Here is a 20,092-nt window from a genome sequence, read left to right as displayed (position 1 = left end):
AATTTATTCACCTCATTCAACGATGAATGTAATTCTGATGGTACTATTAAGAACACTTGCTTAGCGCAGAAGCTGACGTTGGCAGGTCGAGTCTTTTGACTTCTCGAATAGGATACCATTGGTTTTTGTGCAATGCACATCTGCAATGCATGCTGGATTAGGATAGGATACAGGTGGATAGGATTTGCAACAGAAAACAATTCTGTCTTTGTGATTGAATGACATCAAACGTAGTTTTATATAAAAGGTGTTTTTTTAGACTTGGCTCGGGTCTTACTGAGACTGTTCGTAATCGTAACCAGTGTATTTGCGATCAGAAGTTGACAGTAAGCATGTCTCTGGTATGCGACGCGCAATTTGTACGTTTTCAGACGCATAAAGCATTTTACGTGTGTATGGTATTAAATCGAGAAAGCTCCCATTTCTTATCTGCACTTTGTATCTGGGCTTGTTCTTAAAGCTACAGAATCCTACATTACCTACCTACCTCACGCTTAGCAGCGCTTGCGAGAGATAGATCCTCCTTTCTTCTTGGATTAAGTTTACATATTTTGCATCAGAAAAAATAATTAAGGTCTACTTAATACTACTCACTCAAAGTAATTTGTTTTAAGGCCACCACATTAGTGGAAGATAAGCTAAACTATGTTTATGAAAAAATCCTGATATGAACTCCATCTGTAACTTTAAATGATAATTAAGTGTTATACTAAAGTCATCATTTTTGACATAATGTTCAAAAAATAATTTAGATGGCACCGTTTTAAATTTCGCTGATAACTATTAATTTTCCTTTCATCAAGGTAATAATTATAATTGGATTTTGATGTAGCACGGCAAACTGACAAACACTATTGAAATGTCTATCGAAAAATTACACTACCTGTTAAAATATGGTGAATTACGGAAAATACACAACTCCATCTGTTGTCCAAATAATTATCCTCTATAAAGAATGTATGGTAATTTATTGTCATTTACCACTTCGCTCCTTTGACAAATTTTATGTATTTTATTTAACACAGATTACCACAGATGGAGCTACTTTAACCTTGGCTAAACAAAATTTTCATTTTTTTTTTCTTCCGAAGTTACTTATGAAGGTGTGATTTTCTGTGTAAAGGTTAATAATAGGCCGATCAACTAATATAAGTACAACATTCAAATGTACAGTTTTGACAAACAGATTGCGTGTCGTAATATTTTACATCTTGAATTCACAAAATTAATCATATCTTTTGATAGAGTGAATCGATTTCGATGAAACAAAAACTAAGTAATACCCCAAGTTACGTAGAATTTTTGTATATAAGCATTGTCTGCATTGAATTCGTAGATTTTACGTGAATCCCGAACGAACAAACAGATAAACAGACAAACAGACAAACAGACAAAAATTACAAAAATGATGGAAATGGGTTCTGTTAGTTATCCTTTAACATGCTGGCTATTTTTTTTGACAATTTCTTCAATGTACAAAAATTACTTTTCTACAGATTTATTATATGTATAGATGTAGGTACCTAAAAAAATAATTGTGGGCAATTTTACGTGTATTAATTCATAAGTGTGTTGTAAAAACATAGGTGCATAATTATCTACTTACTATTGGATAAAAATAAATAAATATAAGATGATAATACTCACTGACAATATGGATCATAAACGAAGCGAAGACGACCATCCACCCCCATCCCCCATCGGGGGGCGGCGGCGGGCTGTCCGTGCTGTCGCGCGACGAATCCTGCGCCTGCGCACCGTTGCCGTTCTTCTCGCTCTTCTGCACCACGCCGTGAGACATCTTCAAGCTTGTACTACTCTCTTTGGCACGATATTACTTTAGCTCTATATACTTCCTTGCTCACTAAGGCTTCACTTGATATGAATACTTTAAACTCCCTAAATATATTCCTCTTATTATCCTTTAAAATCTGAGTTAATATTAAAAATATGTTGTACGTTATTTTAGTATATTGTCGCTAAGATATGTTATTGATTTATTATGTGCTTTATTATTTAGTAGGTATATTTATTTCCTATATAAAAGTTTTGTAATTAAAAGAGCAGGGGAAGCGATTGAGGAAGAGATAATAGAAATAATGATGAGTGTTTAATTCTACGTGTGGTCATAGACCATGGTTTTTATATCTATCTGCGATTTAAGACTTCTGTGTCAAATATCGATGTGTTCCAGGATACGCAAAACATCTTCTTTTAGGTGTAAATTCTTATCTGAAACAAAAATAACAGTATATCATTAGATATAAATATCAAGTCCATTAACAAAATTGAGTTGGTCAGTAGTGATTCGTCCGTTTATTTATGAAAACCAGAAAATATGAGCGACTATTATATCTGTTTACACTCTACTTTGAAGACAGCTTTAAAAAATATCTTATGGTGAGTCACAGCTTTATTTTAAGTAAAGTACCTAACCGATTTCGTAAGAAACTTATCATAAAGTGCGAGAATTCATAAAATAAAATGCGTATTTTGTAATAACTTGTCAGTACGGTCAAGGATTTGTTATCGGGTCAGATTTCAGTATCATATTTTTATGCTAAAATAATCACGTAAGGGATATTTTATGATGACAAGTGTATTGTCGGTCTGTTACGAATGACGTCACTTTTCCAAAGTTCGCTTTGAAAAAGGTCTGTCTGGCGCCACGAAGATTTACTTTTAAAGAGAACAGCTTATCATTATGTATGATTCTTTGAGATAGTAATATATTCAAGTCAAATATATCTTAGCACAGATAGGCTATATAAATATTGGGTTTCATGTTTACCGTCCCAGACGGGTACTTTACGTAATATTTGAGTATTAAAATAAAAGACTACAATATTTGCGAAAGTAATGTGTCCTGATTAAATGTATTTTGTATGGAAGTTTCTTTAGTAAACTCGCATTATGTAAGAACTTTTAATTGTTTGTTTCATCAATCATGTAAAGAGTTAAAGTTTGACTGAAAAAGGAACGTAGGCACGAAAGTGCCTACGTTATGTACCTATAGATGAAAATCTATTCGGGTGTACTACTTTCATATCTGGCTTTAAAATACGAGAGTTTACATGTTTTGATACCAAAAAATGTATGTATAGTTAAAACCGTATATTAAGTTTTATAACTAAACAAAATAGAGAGTCCTTATTTAGTTCCTAATTTATTAAGTCCTACAATTCATGCAAATACTTGATCAGAGATACGCTTGAGTTATGACATTTCTTAAACAAACGTTGCCTTTGTAATACTGTAAATTTTATTACTTTAATATTAAAATATACAACTAATATACGTAATATTCGCCGAGTAACTAAGATGCGTTTGGTTCGTACGTTGGTCTTCTCTATTTTCCTGTACGGGGTGGAGACTTGGTGTCTCAGGAAAAAGGACCGCAAAAAGATCCATGCCTTTGAAATGTGGTGCTGGAGAAAGCTGCTACGCATTCCTTGGACAGCTATGAGGACCAATGTCTCCATTCTCGAAGAGCTGAAGGTTGCCAAGCGTCTGCTGACTACGTGCCAGGAAAGAATCCGGAGTTTCTTTGGGCACATAATGCGATCTCCATTGCATAGCCTGGAGAGACTCATCATTCTCGGACAAATGGAGGGGAAGCGCGCTAGAGGAAGAGCACCAGCTAGATGGGTGGACCACCTCAAAGAGGTGACGGGAGGCCAGATACGGGGAGCGGTACATATGGCGCAGAACCGGACCGAGTGGAGAAGATTGACATACAGTCACGATCCTCAGCATTGAGGGAACGACCAGAAAGAAAGAATACAACTAAATTCTTTTATTAAGAGCTGAATTAAATAAGTAAATAAAGTACAGAACATTTAATTTCAGTAATCAGATTCTCTTGTTGTTTTAATCTCCTAATTTTCTTTTTATATGAGAATAAAAGCGCGTAAAATTAACAAAGTTTCGTCATTTCTATTATGTTAGATAATGGAGGCTATACCAATTTGTTTTGCATTAATAATAAATGAAGCTTCACATAGTTACAAAGTAGACGCGAATAAAGACCAACAAGCATGAAATTTGGCGTGTTTGAACAACGTCGAAATTGTTTTTGAACTGATAAACTCAATAAAAACAGTATTACGGCAAACAAAAAAGAAATAACAAAGTGTGGTATGTACCTACACATAAATATGAAAAAGTTTTAATAACCTACATATTTTTACACAGAAAGTTTAAATGGAATGTCTAGGTATACTATAACCTACGAGTCTCTTTAAATAAAACTAATCGATATCACACCTTGGCGTTGTAAGTGATTTCTCGATAAGATAATTTGAATATGATTTTGGTTTGATTTACTGCTTTGTCATAAAGTATAACTGTAGTCATTTAACGTTTGATTAATCAAATATATGTTCGGGATTATTCCAGGTATGTCTTACGTTTCACATTAAGATCTTACGATAGGATATTTATCAATGAATTTATTAATATTTAGGTATCAGATTGTAATTTCACTAAAGTTAATTGACAGATAAACTGTAATAATAAACACTAAAGAAGAAACCTAACTTTCTCTTGAAGGAACTTCTCAGAAACAAAATGAATTGCTTAATTTATTTCTAGTGTTAAGTGAGTCCTATTTGAGTACCTACTTTTAAAGCGAGATTTTAATAGATTAATTTAATTAACATTTTGTAGAATGGAACTAATTCTCTTTTCTGTGTGTTTAGTACACGTATAAAGCCATAAAATGTAATCTAACACATCTTAATTATTACAAGTAATTTATGGGGAAAACCAATTATAACCAAATGAAAGAAAGAAACGGACAGAGAAGTGATAGACAATCTTGCTACATAAAATGAATAGGAAATCATTGTCCATAAACATGATTGATGTACAAAGTACTTAGATATCGGTGCTCCAAAAGGGCCTTCCCGAAACTCTGATAAATATATCTGTTGCTTCCCACGTGATAGCAATTCTACGTACAACTTTGACGTAGTTCATCCTCACAACGCTTTCACACTAGTCGATTTTCCGTACGGTTTTTTCCCGAAAGAATCGCACGGGCCGGTAATAAGTGCGACAGCAAACAATTGACAACTACCAGTTCAAACGATGACACGTGAAACAGTGCTTCAGATTCTTTGTCGCTCGAAATGTGCAGCAGGGATAAAACGGAACGGAAAATTCACTAGTGGGAAAACACAGAGATGGGACCACCCTGTGTCATAGATTAAGTACCGATATTGCTTGGATACCTAATATTGAATAGATAATAATGTTGTATAGATAGCGCTTTTCATGAACAAGCAATTTTTCGTAATTATCACAGATAGATATTAGCATGTTGTTGTAGCAACTGAGGTCACAATTTTTTGATTATTACTTCATAATATTATCCAAGTACGTACACGTGTCTACTTGATATAATGTCCTTTAGAACATTTATGACATATCAATCAATGTGTAACTTATGCATGATAGATAGATAAGACTGTCTTGATAGTAAGCCCTTTATTCATAAAAAGTGTCGTCTTCGAACGATCGATAAAATGTTATCGATAAATCTGTCAATGACATTAAGATATCACGTGAACCTAGGGTTATACTTAGTTTCTTAGAAGAATTATATCATAGAGTTCTTTACTGTTCTAGCTTGAGCAGTTCAAAGGACGTTTCTTGTTTAGAAACGAGCATTGAATACTTATGTACTGCGACTTGGCGATTTCAAAGTATGGTCCTTGTTGAGACAAAGTTTCCTCAACATCGTTTCGCTTCTCGTGAGTTACATTTTAAATATATTTTTGAGTAGATACCTCTTTCCCGTATTTTTTTTATTGATCACAGAACTTTATTGCAGGTATTTTAGATAAGATTTTTTTGGTACTAATTTCGATGTAGTGATCCAAAATACGCATCAAAGATTTTTAATAATGAAACATGCAGCAATAATTAATAAGAAGTTGCAACTAAAGCTAAGTTTAACAACCCGATACAATATAATTTATGCAATAGTTTCTGAGAAACAAGATCATAACAATAATTAATTACGCATCACGCTTTGCCTTTAGAGGTACTTGAGTACTCTCACATTGATGTGGAATAATCCGATACATTGAAGGCATGTTATACATTAATGGTAGAAACTATTACCACTGAGGATTATGTATGTAGGTACCTACGTTTGTTCATTAGTCCGTTTGTACATAATTTAATTTAATTTATATTATAACCATAAGCTGCTTTAATGGTTCACGTTATGGCAGGAATAAGATTCTATCAGATATTGTAAGAACGTTGGTTGTACTGACTATAGTTTTATACTATAGGTTATGTTTTGTAAGTTAATCCCTCAGACAGCTTAAACTGCTGAACAGATTTCACCAAAACTTTGATTGAAATTGATCCCGATACAACTTGAAGATTTACAGTTGTTTACTTCTAGTTTTTTCTATTTGTTCCGTGATTGATTACATGACTAACTGATGGAGTAAGCTCTGGGTAAACCACAGAAAACTTAGCATGAAATGTAGAAGCCATTTACTATGCCGTCAGAGTAATATATCCTTCGCAACCCCGCGGTGTAAACGCGCACTGCGAAAGGACTTTACCATATCGACCGTACCGCAAATTGTTACTTCGTAAGACTTTCTAGGGATTTTTTTGGGGATATTTATATTAGAAATTATATATTTTTCTATATTATTCATGAACCTCAGATCGCAAGAAATGTATAGCTTTAGAACATTTTTCCATTTCTGCGAAACTCTTCCCAAAATCATGGTAAGTATAGATTGTCCAGATGCTGGGATTTTTCCTCATTGGACGAGGAACAACAGCAACAACATGCTAGATAAACAGATACAAATTTTCTTTATAAAGCAAATTGTAACCGGAATAAACATGTTTATCACGAACCAGTAGTTCCGATATGGTGTAAGACGTTGTGAGATGACGCACGTGACGATTGCCCCTAGCTGGTGTCTGTTATCGCGGAGATAAAAGGTCGGTTACGTTCCTGTTACACCCCAAACCGTACATTGTTACATCACTATTCAGTATCGATATTTGTTACGTATCGACAGTTATGTAAACTTCGGAATTCCACCTTAATTATGTTGCGCAATAAGGTATTTTTTTGTAGTTTGATGCTTTATATAAATGACCTTTTAGGGCAAATAGGACATCAAATGGACGACGATGATGTTAAAACTTATGAAGATAAAATAAATGTGACTTAATACGATTAAAAACCGTTTAAAAACAATAATTTACATAATTCTAAACTTAGAAACATAAAAATTATGTATTTTTATCATAGGACGTCCCTTAAAGTGCTGGACGTAAACTACTTACAATTATTTGGATGATTAATACAGATTTTTCCGCAAACAATTAGCTTTGTTAAAGACTGAGTCATATCGGACATTACGATGAGTGATCATGAGAAATATTGAAATAATCGCCTAATTGGAACAATTCGCAGATGTTGTTAGCGGTATTAATTAGTACGCAGGTGGTTCTGAGGCCTTGATGGTTTTGGGTTTGAGTTTGGATTTTCTATTTCTACTTTAATTATGTATTAAGAAGAAGTTGCTTTAACATTACAATACGTGGCCATGATAAATGACTATTATTTATACATTAACAACAACTTAGATATTAACTTGCCTTGCCTTGTTTATTTGTGCGGTTTTTGGCAATACATTGAAAGCTTGATTAGGGTCCAAAATTTGCTACGAAGGTTAATTTAATACCAGGAAGATGACCCTTAAGTTATCTCTCACTAATTATGAGGTTGTAAAGCGCCAGTGAAAGCCCTGAAACTCGAAATGTGTCGATATTCAGAGGGGTGTTATCGGGGCTTATCTCTGAAACTTTCAGGAGTCAACAAGGACGAGAAGGTGAATTAATTATGTGCGCTACTGGCCAGGTATTATTAATAAGGTTGAACTTTAGGGTTGCATTTTAATGACGATTCTATTTCTACTGTTTAAGTATTTATTATACTATATATATATAATTTGTCTCCAATTGTCCTTTTTTTGGAGCAGAATATTATAATTATTTAGTTGAATCGATCAATAAAATATAAATAATAAAATATGACGCCCTCAATATTAATAATAATGGACACCCATGGAAATCGATCGGATTCCAGATATTACCGGCATTCATTCATTTAAGACTTACTTTATACTATACATAATTATCTTCTTCCTCAGGTGTATACATGACCTTGCCAACAAAGTATCGAAAACATTCTTATCAATACGTGTTCAAGCGGATTTGTAGCTGACCCCAACAAATATGAAAGAAGATTTAGTTGTCAGCTCCATATACATATATTTCAACCTGGATTAGGTACAAATTCAACCTAGATATTTGTTATTTTTTGACTGATAAAGCTGTTGCAGCCTGATATGCGGATAAAATATTGTAATCTGCAATGCAATGTTTTATCTTGTTATTAAAGATTAAATAGTCAGTTAAGAGAAAAGTATGTTATGAATACATTCGTAAACAATGGAGTTTAGTATTGCTAACATGTAAGCGCTTTTAATATAAATAAAATTCTTCTTCGAGATTATTTTACAAAGCAGAAGAGATTATAAAATTGTATTCATGTGAACAGAAACATTTATTTACATACATACTTATGAAGTAACTATTCTATTTCATAAATATCTTCACCGCTTGATATTTCTTTCACGATATTTGTTGAAAAACGATCGAAACAATTTAGAAGCAATGTTTTGATGTCCTGTAGGCATGGTCACCATAAATCATTATAAAAATGACTAATGTTGGGACATCGCCGTCCACGGTCAGAGATGCCATACAATTGGCCCGAAATAACCAATTAACACGCATTGTTCATATGATAACAGAGTTAGTGTGTCAAACGTAGTACTAGGAACCATATAATAGTATCAATGGCCTTATTGAGTACCATTAGGGTAACCAAATAATTAGTCGAAACAAAGGAATTGATAATAATTAAGCTAATGAGATAGGTTCAATGCATAATGCATCGTTAAAGGTAAATGTTTGTGCGTAGCTACATAACTTGAACTACTGTTAATTTTGTTTATTTCAATCGACTGATTACTGCGCAAATGCAGCGTTAAAATTTAAATTATCAGCATGAACAGTAGGTATTTATTATATAAATACAAAGAATTTTATAAATATCAAAATGCTAATGCGATCGTACTTCGTGTGCTACATTATTTATAATTATTGCATGTTAGAAACATCCGGCTCAATAATAAACAAAACAAACTACGAGGTTGCAGATTATAGTCTTTGTTTTTAAAAACTGCATGTCAGATGCGCGCCAAAAATAACACAACGCACGTGGTTCTATGTTTCTGTAACATGCACTACAGTAATTTAAAATTAAGTTAGCGATTCTACTGAAAACTAAGGCACACTAAGACTCAGGGGCACGATGATATGTAATAAAAATAAACCAATAGACGTGACGCCCTAAAAAAACATCATCATTTTAGCACTAAGAAAACAAAAACAAAAGAAAGTACACTCACTTACAGTAAATAACAAAGTCAATTAGTCTTAACTGTATAAAATTGCAGTTCTTGAAAGTTTGTTTTAAATTAAAACACTTTTTATGTGAACTACGTTACGAAGAAAAACTCAGAAAACACTGTCGGCGCTGTCGTGACGTGTATAGTGACCGGGCGTCCAATCGCGCGCGCTCCCGCCCTCTGACTGACAACGAAAATAACAGATAACCGAGGAAACACACGCCTGATATTTATTTGATAAAGTATTTATTTGAAAATGGAATAAAGAACATTGTTTGAACTGAGCTGAGCAAAGAGGATGCGGTAATAATAATATGATTTTTCAACACTATTTGGTTTTCGTCGATAGGTGCATGATATGAAATAATTTGCATCACTTTTTCCGCGGTATTAAGAGTAACGGAGATATCAGTGTGATTTTACTTACGTGGCATTACTTATATATAACTATAACCTATTTTAAATTTTAAAAGTTACTTCCTACAATAACTACCAAAGCCCTTTGGAAAACTTATTAAAGCTTACCTACGTGAGTAAAACAATTCTTCTATAGCTATTTGCTCGTTTTGCAAAATTACATATTTTTACGTTTTAGCGATTTGTAAACTAATAATATAAAGTCCATTCAACCGCTGCGTTAAAAATAAAAACATCAGCTGTTCAGACAATTTTCTACTGAAAAAAAAAAAACAATAGTTCTCCAATTTTTATTATGGCACCTGTCTACTACAAATCATTCGCCTATCTATGTATATAGACCTATCAAGATCAGTATTGAGGACAAAAAGTTAAGATATCTTTATACGATACTAGCTTCCGCCTGCGGCTTTGCCCGCGTAGAGTTTGGTTATATAGCGTTTCCAAGAGAATTCTTCAAAAGTCCGGGATAAAAACTATCCTATTTTCTTTCTCAAGGTCAAATCTATCTTTGTACCAAATTTCATGAAAATCAGTTCAGTGGTTTAGACGTGAAAGCGTAACAGACAGACAGAGTCACTTTCGCATTTATAATATTAGTATATGTTTCTCAGCATCAAAGGTATCTCTCGTTTCAGTTACTAGGTCAGATAAAATTATCTAAGCGATTTGTAGGGCTAGAAAAACTTGCCACAGCCCGGTCGGCAATTTACAAGAAAACCATTTAGCTTGACGATAATTTTTCACGTTTTTGCAATGGGAAAATTCTGCAGTTACATAAGTGTGTTACAATGATTAATAACTTTCATGATGTTTTTATTCTTTGGATTTATGTCGACGTAGGACAATTATGGTACACTAAGTATTTGAGGAAAATAAAATTGATTGAAATATTTCTCTATTATTTTCGTAAATTATTTCTATGTTTGCTGTCATTACGAAATTGTTGAATAGGGAAATACTTTTATCTAAATCCTCTTTAAATGATGTAAAATAAATGAGTTCCTCAACATCTTTTATCGTGCAATTATCTTTCCATCTACTTTAAGGAAAACTCAAATAAACACAACGAATAGGTTTTTCCTGTTCCTGTTTACGAAACACATTTTCGCCTTTAAGGTACACCTATGGAATTTTATTTAACAAGAAAATAATAATATTACCTAAAATTCCTATAAAATCTTCACTTATTATGCATACCATGGGAAGGTTTCCGCCTCTCAACATGTGTATTTATCAATTGAAATGTAAAGAGGAAACTCTTTTTGTTTGTTTGTTTTTACCCTAAAGGCTCCGAAACTACTGAACCGATTTGAGAAATTCTTTCATTGCCGGAAAGTTACACCATTCCTGACTAACAAAGGCTATGTTTCATACGGGTACTGGTTCCCCCAGAACGCGGGTGAAACCGCGGGAATATAGCTAGTAGAAAATATTTATGAAGGGATTTTCACAATTTCCGAAGTATCATGTAGTATGGGATAATCCCATATATATGGGATGTATCTGGATCGTTCAACGTTTGACGTTCCCACTGGGATAGTCATAAACGGCGCTTAATTCTTCATCACTTTTTTTTTCTTTTAGTAAGTACAACAAAATGCATTGAAGTTATGTTGCATAGAATATGCGCAACATACAACAGAAGGTTTGTTAGGTAAGAATAATCTATTTATTACATTAATAATTTTATATAATGCGTTATTATAAGTCCATCTGTGTACAAGAATGATAACTGCAAATTGATCATGCCCTCATTCTCATGCAGTTTGTCGTTTGGATCGGAGGCACGAGGGCTGAGGTCGACTGGTCTGCAAACATACCGCGGGCAAGGCTGCTTGACTTTAATTGCTTTGAACATTAATTCAATCGTAAGAAAACCTATTTACGATTGGTTGACGACCTACTGTGCGGCTGTTGACACAAATACTTAAAGTTTAAGAATAGATATAAGTATTACTAAGGGAATATATTGGAGTTAGTATTTGTAACATTATTTGGAAAATCCATGATTTCAAATGGCTATATCATAAAAATAGAATCGTTTTTTGTTCTAGGAATCAAAGATAAAGATCATCTTATCGTCTCAGACATGTCAGATTGAACAGAAGCGAATAGGTTACTCAAGTGCGCCGTTCTGTCAGTCGATGTCAGCCAGTTATCTGCCTCTTCTGAATATATTACAAATACCTGGTTATCTTGTAGACGTTACCTTTTATTACACATTTTCAGTATCTTCAAAATATATCTGCGCCATATTTGAAATGCGTTTTATTGTACCAAAATAGCCACTTATCGCAAGCTATCACTTGAATACAGAAAATCTGAATCCCTTGCATGATTTCATTTGACATAAGTAGGCGTATTGTAAACATTAATCGAAACAAAGAAAAGTACAACATTACTCATCAATAACAGTAGCGTTTTAATTAGTGTCCCCTCATTATTCCGGCATCATGTTTACGTATATTTGTACCGCGGCACTCTAAAGGTCACTGCCGTACCGTACCCAGTGCATTTCACTCCCCGCTTCAAAGAAAGAAAGATGTTCGCTTTGTCTTAAAATTTTTTATTCAGAAGCGTATTCTCGGCATTTCTCTTTTACGTGTGCATTTGGTAGCATTCCAGATTTAGGTGCGGTTCCTCATTTAAAAGTTATTGAAGTGCTTCCAATTTTCTCTGTGACGTTGATGAGTCCTCCTAGCCGATTATCGGCTACGGCGGCTGATCTCATTTAAGGAGATCAGCCAATTGCGCAGGACATATTATAGTGCACAAGCATTTGCGCAGACACAGGTGCACTCCCTATTCCTTCACTCTCATAACCCGATGGGACGGCAAATCCGACACGACCGGAGAGAGATCAGGCGCAGGACCGACATTTACGTGCTCTCCGATGCACGGGTGTATCAATCACCAAATTCCAGGCTCCGGGCTGCTTTGTGAAAGTCTTCTAAAACCCACAAAGCGATTTCGGCCCGACTCGGGAATCGAACCCGAGACCTCGTGCTCAGCAGCCGCACTTGCGACAGCTAGACCAACGAGGCAGAGGCCGTGATCGTCTAGTGGTTAGGACCCTACGTTGTGACGTTGATATTGTGGATGTTTTATGTTATCCTTGCTGGTTTTCCCGATTAATTAATCCCTTATATATCAAATGGACTTAAAACTACTTATTATACCTACGGTTGTTTTTATTTTACATTTTGTGTTTGTTAAATATTTTTTGTCACCCGAGAATTTCTCGTATTGTAGATTCTCTCACAAAACTACACTATGCATACCCAAAACGCCTACACTTGGAACAATTTATTCGTCCCGTGTGGGAAAAACGTACGCTGCAGCTTTAAAAAAGAATGCAAAAAAGCAAAACAAAGCGGGAATAACCTTAGAGTTGGTTCGTTCATAAACGTTATTAGGTTTAGTATTAGCTATATCTAAATCTATACAATACAAAAGGTTCAGTGTACTTCTTATCGCTGTTACTTACGGGATTTTACTTATCTTAGCTCCAACAATAATAACGGTAGCTGTTTTAACGAGGGATAATTAAATATTGACAAAGCGTTTTTTCACATGGCAACCATTCTACCAAGAATTTATCAATTAATTTTCCGTCCCACCAAACTCTTAATAAACCCATGTACTTATAATAAAGTATCTCTTACTCAGTATCATGTTCTTTGAAGAAAATTTTAAAGTAGAAGAGATACAAAATTGTTCAATAACATAGTTGAATAGACTTTATTATCTCGTTGGAGCGATGGCGTACGGCTAATGGAATAGAGAGGCGTAAAAATTGGAGAATAAACACGTCGTTCATCGAAACAGTATTCGCACAATTGATTTGCCACCACAGTACCATGTCTGTAGGGTTGTCATACGCGAATTAAATTCTTTAAAATGTACCTACAAACATGCTTAGAGCAGTTAGTCGGTTTTCATAATAATCCATTCACTGTGGACAGATCGGTTAGGTCAGATTAGTGTAGGATAGTGCAAGTACGTAGCTCGCTTATAATTATGACCGAAAAATATATTTGTATCAAGTACTTCTCAGGAGGCTTCGCTGGGGATATTGTTGCGCCACTTTTCCTTCCTAGCAAAAATATGTAGGAAGTGGTGAAAGGTGGGCGTTTTGGGGGATGTCTCTTGTAAATGTTGACGTTCAAAAAGTGCTGTTTTGTAGCCAAGTTTGAATAAATGAGTTTGAGTTTTAGGAGATTACCAAAATGGATTTCTGTATCGCATTTGTATTTACACTTATGGATTACATCTAATAAAACGAGTTTATTTTTAAACACGCATAAAGTGAATTACTTTGTTGTAAAAGAATGATTATTTGCGAGCTATTTGATCAGGTATAATGTAAGTACTTAATATTGTTAAAGATCTACTTCAGATAAAAGCTTGGCTGTAAGCTCATGATCGAATAGCTATGTACCTAACCGATCTCTTTACCCTTTTATTCATTTCTTTCCACAGTTTTTACTTGAGTAATGAGATTATACTCGTCATTTTTCTAGCTAGAGATGTATTTTTCATTGGTGGTGATGCTCATGTAACGTTTACACAAAATTATAGCTTTATATGTTAAACAGTGTAGCTTATACCTTCAGACATGTTATTATTGTACAATGTCCATGAGTCAGGGTTCATGCATGACTCAGCAAGAATGTGTCATCAATCTTGTTCGTTTTGTTATTTTTGTGTTACAATTATTGGTAATGCTATTTTTCTTGTTAATAAATTATGTTACGTCTAATGTATAAAGGAACTTAATTACAGTAGTTATAATATCATTACAAATTCATTCATAATGAGCTCTTTAATTTGCTCCTACTAATTGTCCTCTCTAATTAAGGTGACCATAATTATTGGTAACTGATATGGGACGTTTGAGTGTAAAATAAAAATGAGAATAGTACGGTTTATAGTAGTAGACAATTATAAAAAAACAACAGTCAATAATTCAGTTCAATAATAAACCACTACGTTACTGTTTTTTTCCGTCATATCTGGGCCTACAAATGGAAATACAGGACAAAAACCGGACAAGCACCACTACGGGACGCGCCGCTCAAATTCAGTGACAGTTCCGTATAAATACGAAACGTATGGCAAACCTACTTTAAGCCACGTTTTCGCTAAAACCTCAGCATTTAGGCCTTCGACAGAATTGAGCACTTAAAGGATCGCTTATCCGCCTTTGTGAATCCCGTATGTTTGCTAATGGCTTTTAAGGTGTTTGAAAGCTATTTGAGGACTCATTACCATTACGGGTATTAGGGAAAATATGGCTGGTGGAATAAAATTATGTCAGCAGGCAAATTCTCTAGTAATTAAGGCAACAGCAGTAATGTGATGTTGAATTTAAGTGGTAGAATGTTAAATAATGAAAAGTTTTACTACTGAAACTTTAAGTGTCGGTAATTTCATGAAGGGTTTACTACACGTATCATGGGAACTTCTAGTAAAACATACAGAAATTAGTGATAATGTTTATTTAGTTTACCTTCAGCTAAGTACAACTAAATAGTTTTATTACTCTCTACAACGCAAAGTTACAATATAGACCACCATAAAAACCGAGTTACGTTTTGTACCTATTACTTTCGTGATCACTTTTACCAGTGAATATTGTATATTACGCTTATCATGTTAAAGCACATAGTTCCAAAAAGCTCAGATTTTATATGATAGTATCTTTTGTCGCATTTAATTCGTTCCGCGGCGATCTGCAGATTATTTCATTGTTTAGCCAACAAAAGAATGAAGAGTTGCTGAAGAGATTGTTGAGTCTTCCCGCTTATAAAATAAACAAGTAGCACGAATTATGAAGCATCGTTTTTACAAAATGTACCTACCAATTGTTGACCTTTTAGAATGAAATTAATATACTATAGCGTAACCAAACAATTTATCTAACACATAGATACATAGGTACATTTATACATACACGTAGGCCATTAGCAAACAATTCTTTTGTATATTCTCAAAATCTGTTTTGTTGACCGAATAAAACAAGCGGTAAAACATTATACTGTACATGATACATTTTTCGCTCGCGTTCAACCCTTGCGCTTAGACGCAACGCGGCAAGTAACGCGATTACAGGCGGGTGATTGGCTCTCACAATACAGCTGCGTACTACAGTTTACAACTTAATAGAATGGCAAACTTGTTGTGAGAGTAGTAACTGAGTGTAAAATTACTGTGTCAGTATTGTATTGTTTGTAATTGGATAATAATTTGCATGTCCTTAGCCTACTTTCGGTTTGCTATATCTTTTTGTAAGTTTTTCAATTGTGAAGGATGCAAAGACGATGAACGGTGCTTAGTAAATTAAAAGTAAGAAGTCAAGAAAGCTCTATCGGGAAATAAAATAAATTAAGCTAAGATTATAACCTATTTATTAGGAATTAAAATTAAGAGACACTAAAAACCCGACCATTTTTACAAAGTTGTGTATAACCTACATACATAAAGTTTTCCACCATCCATATATTTTAATTAAACTTTTAATAGCACGTTGTAAGAAGTGGAGCAATGAAAGGAAATAAAATGTCGTTCACGAGACATAAGAAAACGGCTCTCCAAGGGCAATTTCCTTGAACTATTGTGTCTTTGTAACAGGAACATAACTTTATCGTCTCAGCTGAGCAATAAACTCTAACTATGCAGTCGTATTTTGTTTTTATTTGCTTAAACTAACTTACGCCCGCGGTCTAGTCTACTTCCCGTAAAAACTTCGCGCGACTATAGAAAAAGTAACCTTTAGAGAGTAGATACACTACAGACTATACAATCAAACGACAGTAGACCCGAGAATTGGCATTTTAAAATATATATGTATCTTGAACCTAATCAAAGTTTTCAGTCGGTCTGAAATCGGCTAAATACCTGATCTATGCAATGTGCGTAGGCCATTCATCTTCATACTGATTTATGGGCCCAAAAAAACTTTAGGCAGACTAAAAGTTTGCGGTGCGACAATCTGACGCTGGATTAGGTCCTACGCTTAGCTTGTTCAAACAACCAAATAAAGATAGATAAAGCGATTTTCAGGAATCAAGAAGTATTCTTGTATCGTAGAGAAATTGCTCTCTCAACGTTAGTTTTTACGTAGCAAGAAGTTTCTCTTTGACTTTTCCTGCAATTTTATGCCTGAGCCAGCGGGATATGCGATTAACTTTCGTATATTACATGCCATTACAAAGATATAATATTATTTTTTCGTCTCATAACTATAAAAGCTGTCCACCCATCTTACTATCATAATCATAATAAGATCAGCGTAAGTGAGTGTGGGTAGATGGATGAATGAATGGATTTATTTGTTATTTGGAATTATTTCCTGCAAAGGTAACAAAACAGGAACTTGACCTTTGTGTTCTGTACATTCTAAAATAAGGTGAAGTTTATATGTGAGGGTAATCTTCTTAACCACACAATCTTTTCCAAAAATAAATCTCATAAAAATACATATGGATATTACTCTTGAGCGCTATACTGCTAAAGGTTAAGTACCAATACCTATATTATTTGAACCTCAGACGAGAGTATTTTTATAGTTTATAATATGTAGCTTTTATAGAAGATTATAGTTGTGATATTCTTATTTCAAAATATACCTTTATAACGCTACTGACAATGCCGTATGCGTAGCGAAATATTGGGCCTCCAAAATTTAAGTTGCCATCGACTCGCCAAGAAGAAGAAGATTTCAAAATATTTGAGTAAATAGACCAGAGAACGTTTCACATAGAGCTACAAAACCGCACGGAGAAACGTTCTTGTTATATAAGTTCCTCTCCACAACAGCAAAATTATTTATTGTATTTGAAGGGTATGTCACTAAGGGCGTTCGACACGTGCCTCGGTGTGGCCGTGGCTCGTGGCTCGTGGCCCCACGTGCGATGGCCGCAGGTACTTGAATTATTCAAAGGTTTCCCACCTCGATGTCACACACTCTAGCATTCAGAGGACTAGCTCTTGAAGTTAGTAGTGCTCACACTCGCAACCAATTAAATAAATGTGTTTTGTTTAAAGTATATTTTATGTTGATGTTATGGTTGAGGAATACGTGATAATTAAAATCAATTTGTTCCTGCCTATTTAACCACTGCTCAATGTTTTATTAATTACAATTGAAAAGTGTTTGGTGACTGTTATTCAAGTCATTATTTTATTTTCTTCTGCAAAGCCAAGAATGCCAAGACGGTAACACAAAGGAAATACGAACATGATTCACTTATTTTCAATTTGCATAATGTATGTCAAGGTTTTCCGCTTATCCTTCACCGTTAACTTCTAAAATTAAATTATAAGGAGCGCATGACATGCCAGCTATGTGTGATCGACTCATACAAATGAAAAGTACAATCTTTGGTAAGCTGCGAATGTCAAGGAATATCTTATATTAAACCGACACTTGAGTTCGCGTGCGAATTTAAAAATAACTAGGTCAGCTGGGAAAGATCAAGTTTCTAATCTCGTTTACTGTGATAACGCGAAATATAAATCCTTCTTTAAACATATTTCAGAGCTGTCTCCTGAGTGCAGATGCGGAAGGCAGATTTTAAGTAACAACATCTAGACAGACTGACATTTATTACTTTCAGCGTTCGGACCGTTTCAGATTTTATTTCTACGCTCAATCTGCCCATGAACGTAAACGAGACACAATATAACTGTGAGGGCTTTATTTTATTTTATTGTGATTTTAAGTGAAGATATATAAAAATAAGTAGCTACGATAAAAGTCTGGAATTATCTTAATATGTAAAGACCATGCTCCATACTATTTTGACTAATAATTATGAATTAAAAAAAAGAGGGCATGTAAAATATATCTATACTCGCGACTCAAACAGGTGTTCTATTATTTTTTGTAATTATTAATTTTCTAGCTATTTATGAATCGTGTAATGTATAAAGCATCAATCTATAATTGAAGAGAAAGACAGCAAGCATCGTACATACCTAATCACTTTAAAACAACCGCATACACACAATCGATATACACCTTTGTTTTGATTTCATCGCCCTGTTTCATTTGCCCAATTTCAGTGACTTACACGTAGGGGAATTAAGTTTTATATCACATCACATATTGTTTAATGTTTAGAATATTGTTTAAAATGGTCATATTGTCGTATAGTAATAGTAATGATTGATGTTTATGTGAGTAGGCCGTGTTGCAGGTTATGTTTAGTGCGTGGAAGAGCCGCGCGCGGCGCTTTCGGCGGCCGGCGATGGGCGACTGAATGCGCGCTGGGCGGCGACACGAGCCCAGCTACACCTCGCCAAAATAAAACATTCTGTCTCCTTCCTAAATAATTCGACCCTTCAGTGTGGCCGAGATGGCGATAGCATTTGCATTGACAATCTGAATGTTTATTCAGTATGCTAATCACGTAGGATCGCGGAGTTCAACAGGAATTAAGAAATGTACCTTAATCAATCTACAATGTAATTACGCTAACAGAGAAATTTAGTTAACATGATTAACGATGTTCCATTAAAGTAATTAATCACGGTAGAGTATGAATTAGTAGCAACTATGTAGTTTAACTTCAAGGTCTTACAAGTTTGGGAGTAGTGTTATGATTTAGCGACCTCAATGACTTAGGTAATTACACTTGATCCGACTTTAGAATCTATGGTCACTGTAGCAACCGCTGAATAAATGAAATATTTTTTTTTCCAATGCCAATGATTTCAAAAAATCTTACTTACAGTTATATAAATCTATGTATCTAGCGTTTACCATTTGTGAATTTGAAAGACATTTCCCGTTCTTTACTATGCGTCAAACGACACTGAAGTCAGAAAGCTTTTACGTGGGCACGTTTTAGGCTCGTCGAGCAAATGCTTTTTGCTTGCAAACTACCACATATGGGTGCCTATATCCCTATCAGAAGGGAATGTATGACTGTACGTGAGGGGGAGTTTATGGGACAAAAAGTAAGTTTATTTTTAAAATTGATATTGCATCTTATGTCTGAAGGAAAGAGCAAAACTCAGATATATTTTAGTTTTTTCCTATATTGTTTACGCATGAGCAGCATTTCTAATTGGTTTTATTTATCAATGATCATGTAACAAAACATTCAAATGGTGAAAGTTAAAAATCTTGGAAATAT

The 20,092-nt window shown here is 34.4% G+C and overlaps 1 protein-coding gene across 3 annotated transcripts in view; it reads right to left on the bottom strand.

Annotated features, from left to right (window-relative positions):
• Positions 1 to 19,179, bottom strand: part of LOC110373060 (monocarboxylate transporter 12) — a 36,490-nt gene extending 17,311 nt beyond the window's left edge. The window contains exons 1-2 of one of the 3 annotated variants that reach the window (XM_021330170.3): positions 18,930 to 19,179; positions 1,648 to 2,232 (exon numbers count right to left, since the gene is read on the bottom strand). In XM_021330170.3, the coding sequence (XP_021185845.3) occupies positions 1,648 to 1,801 (154 nt within the window). In that variant the 5' untranslated portion in view covers positions 1,802 to 2,232; positions 18,930 to 19,179. Of the gene's footprint in view, positions 1 to 1,647; positions 2,233 to 9,527; positions 9,751 to 18,929 lie in introns of those variants that run through there. The other 2 variants (XM_064035055.1, XM_021330168.3) reach the window with 2 other exon arrangements.
• Positions 19,180 to 20,092: the final 913 nt, after the last annotated feature.

This window comes from Helicoverpa armigera, chromosome 6 (genome assembly GCF_030705265.1).
Source record: "Helicoverpa armigera isolate CAAS_96S chromosome 6, ASM3070526v1, whole genome shotgun sequence".
Lineage (NCBI taxonomy): Eukaryota > Metazoa > Arthropoda > Insecta > Lepidoptera > Noctuidae > Helicoverpa > Helicoverpa armigera.
Note: the sequence above shows the minus strand (reverse complement) of the source record. Positions and strands in the feature narration are given on the sequence as shown.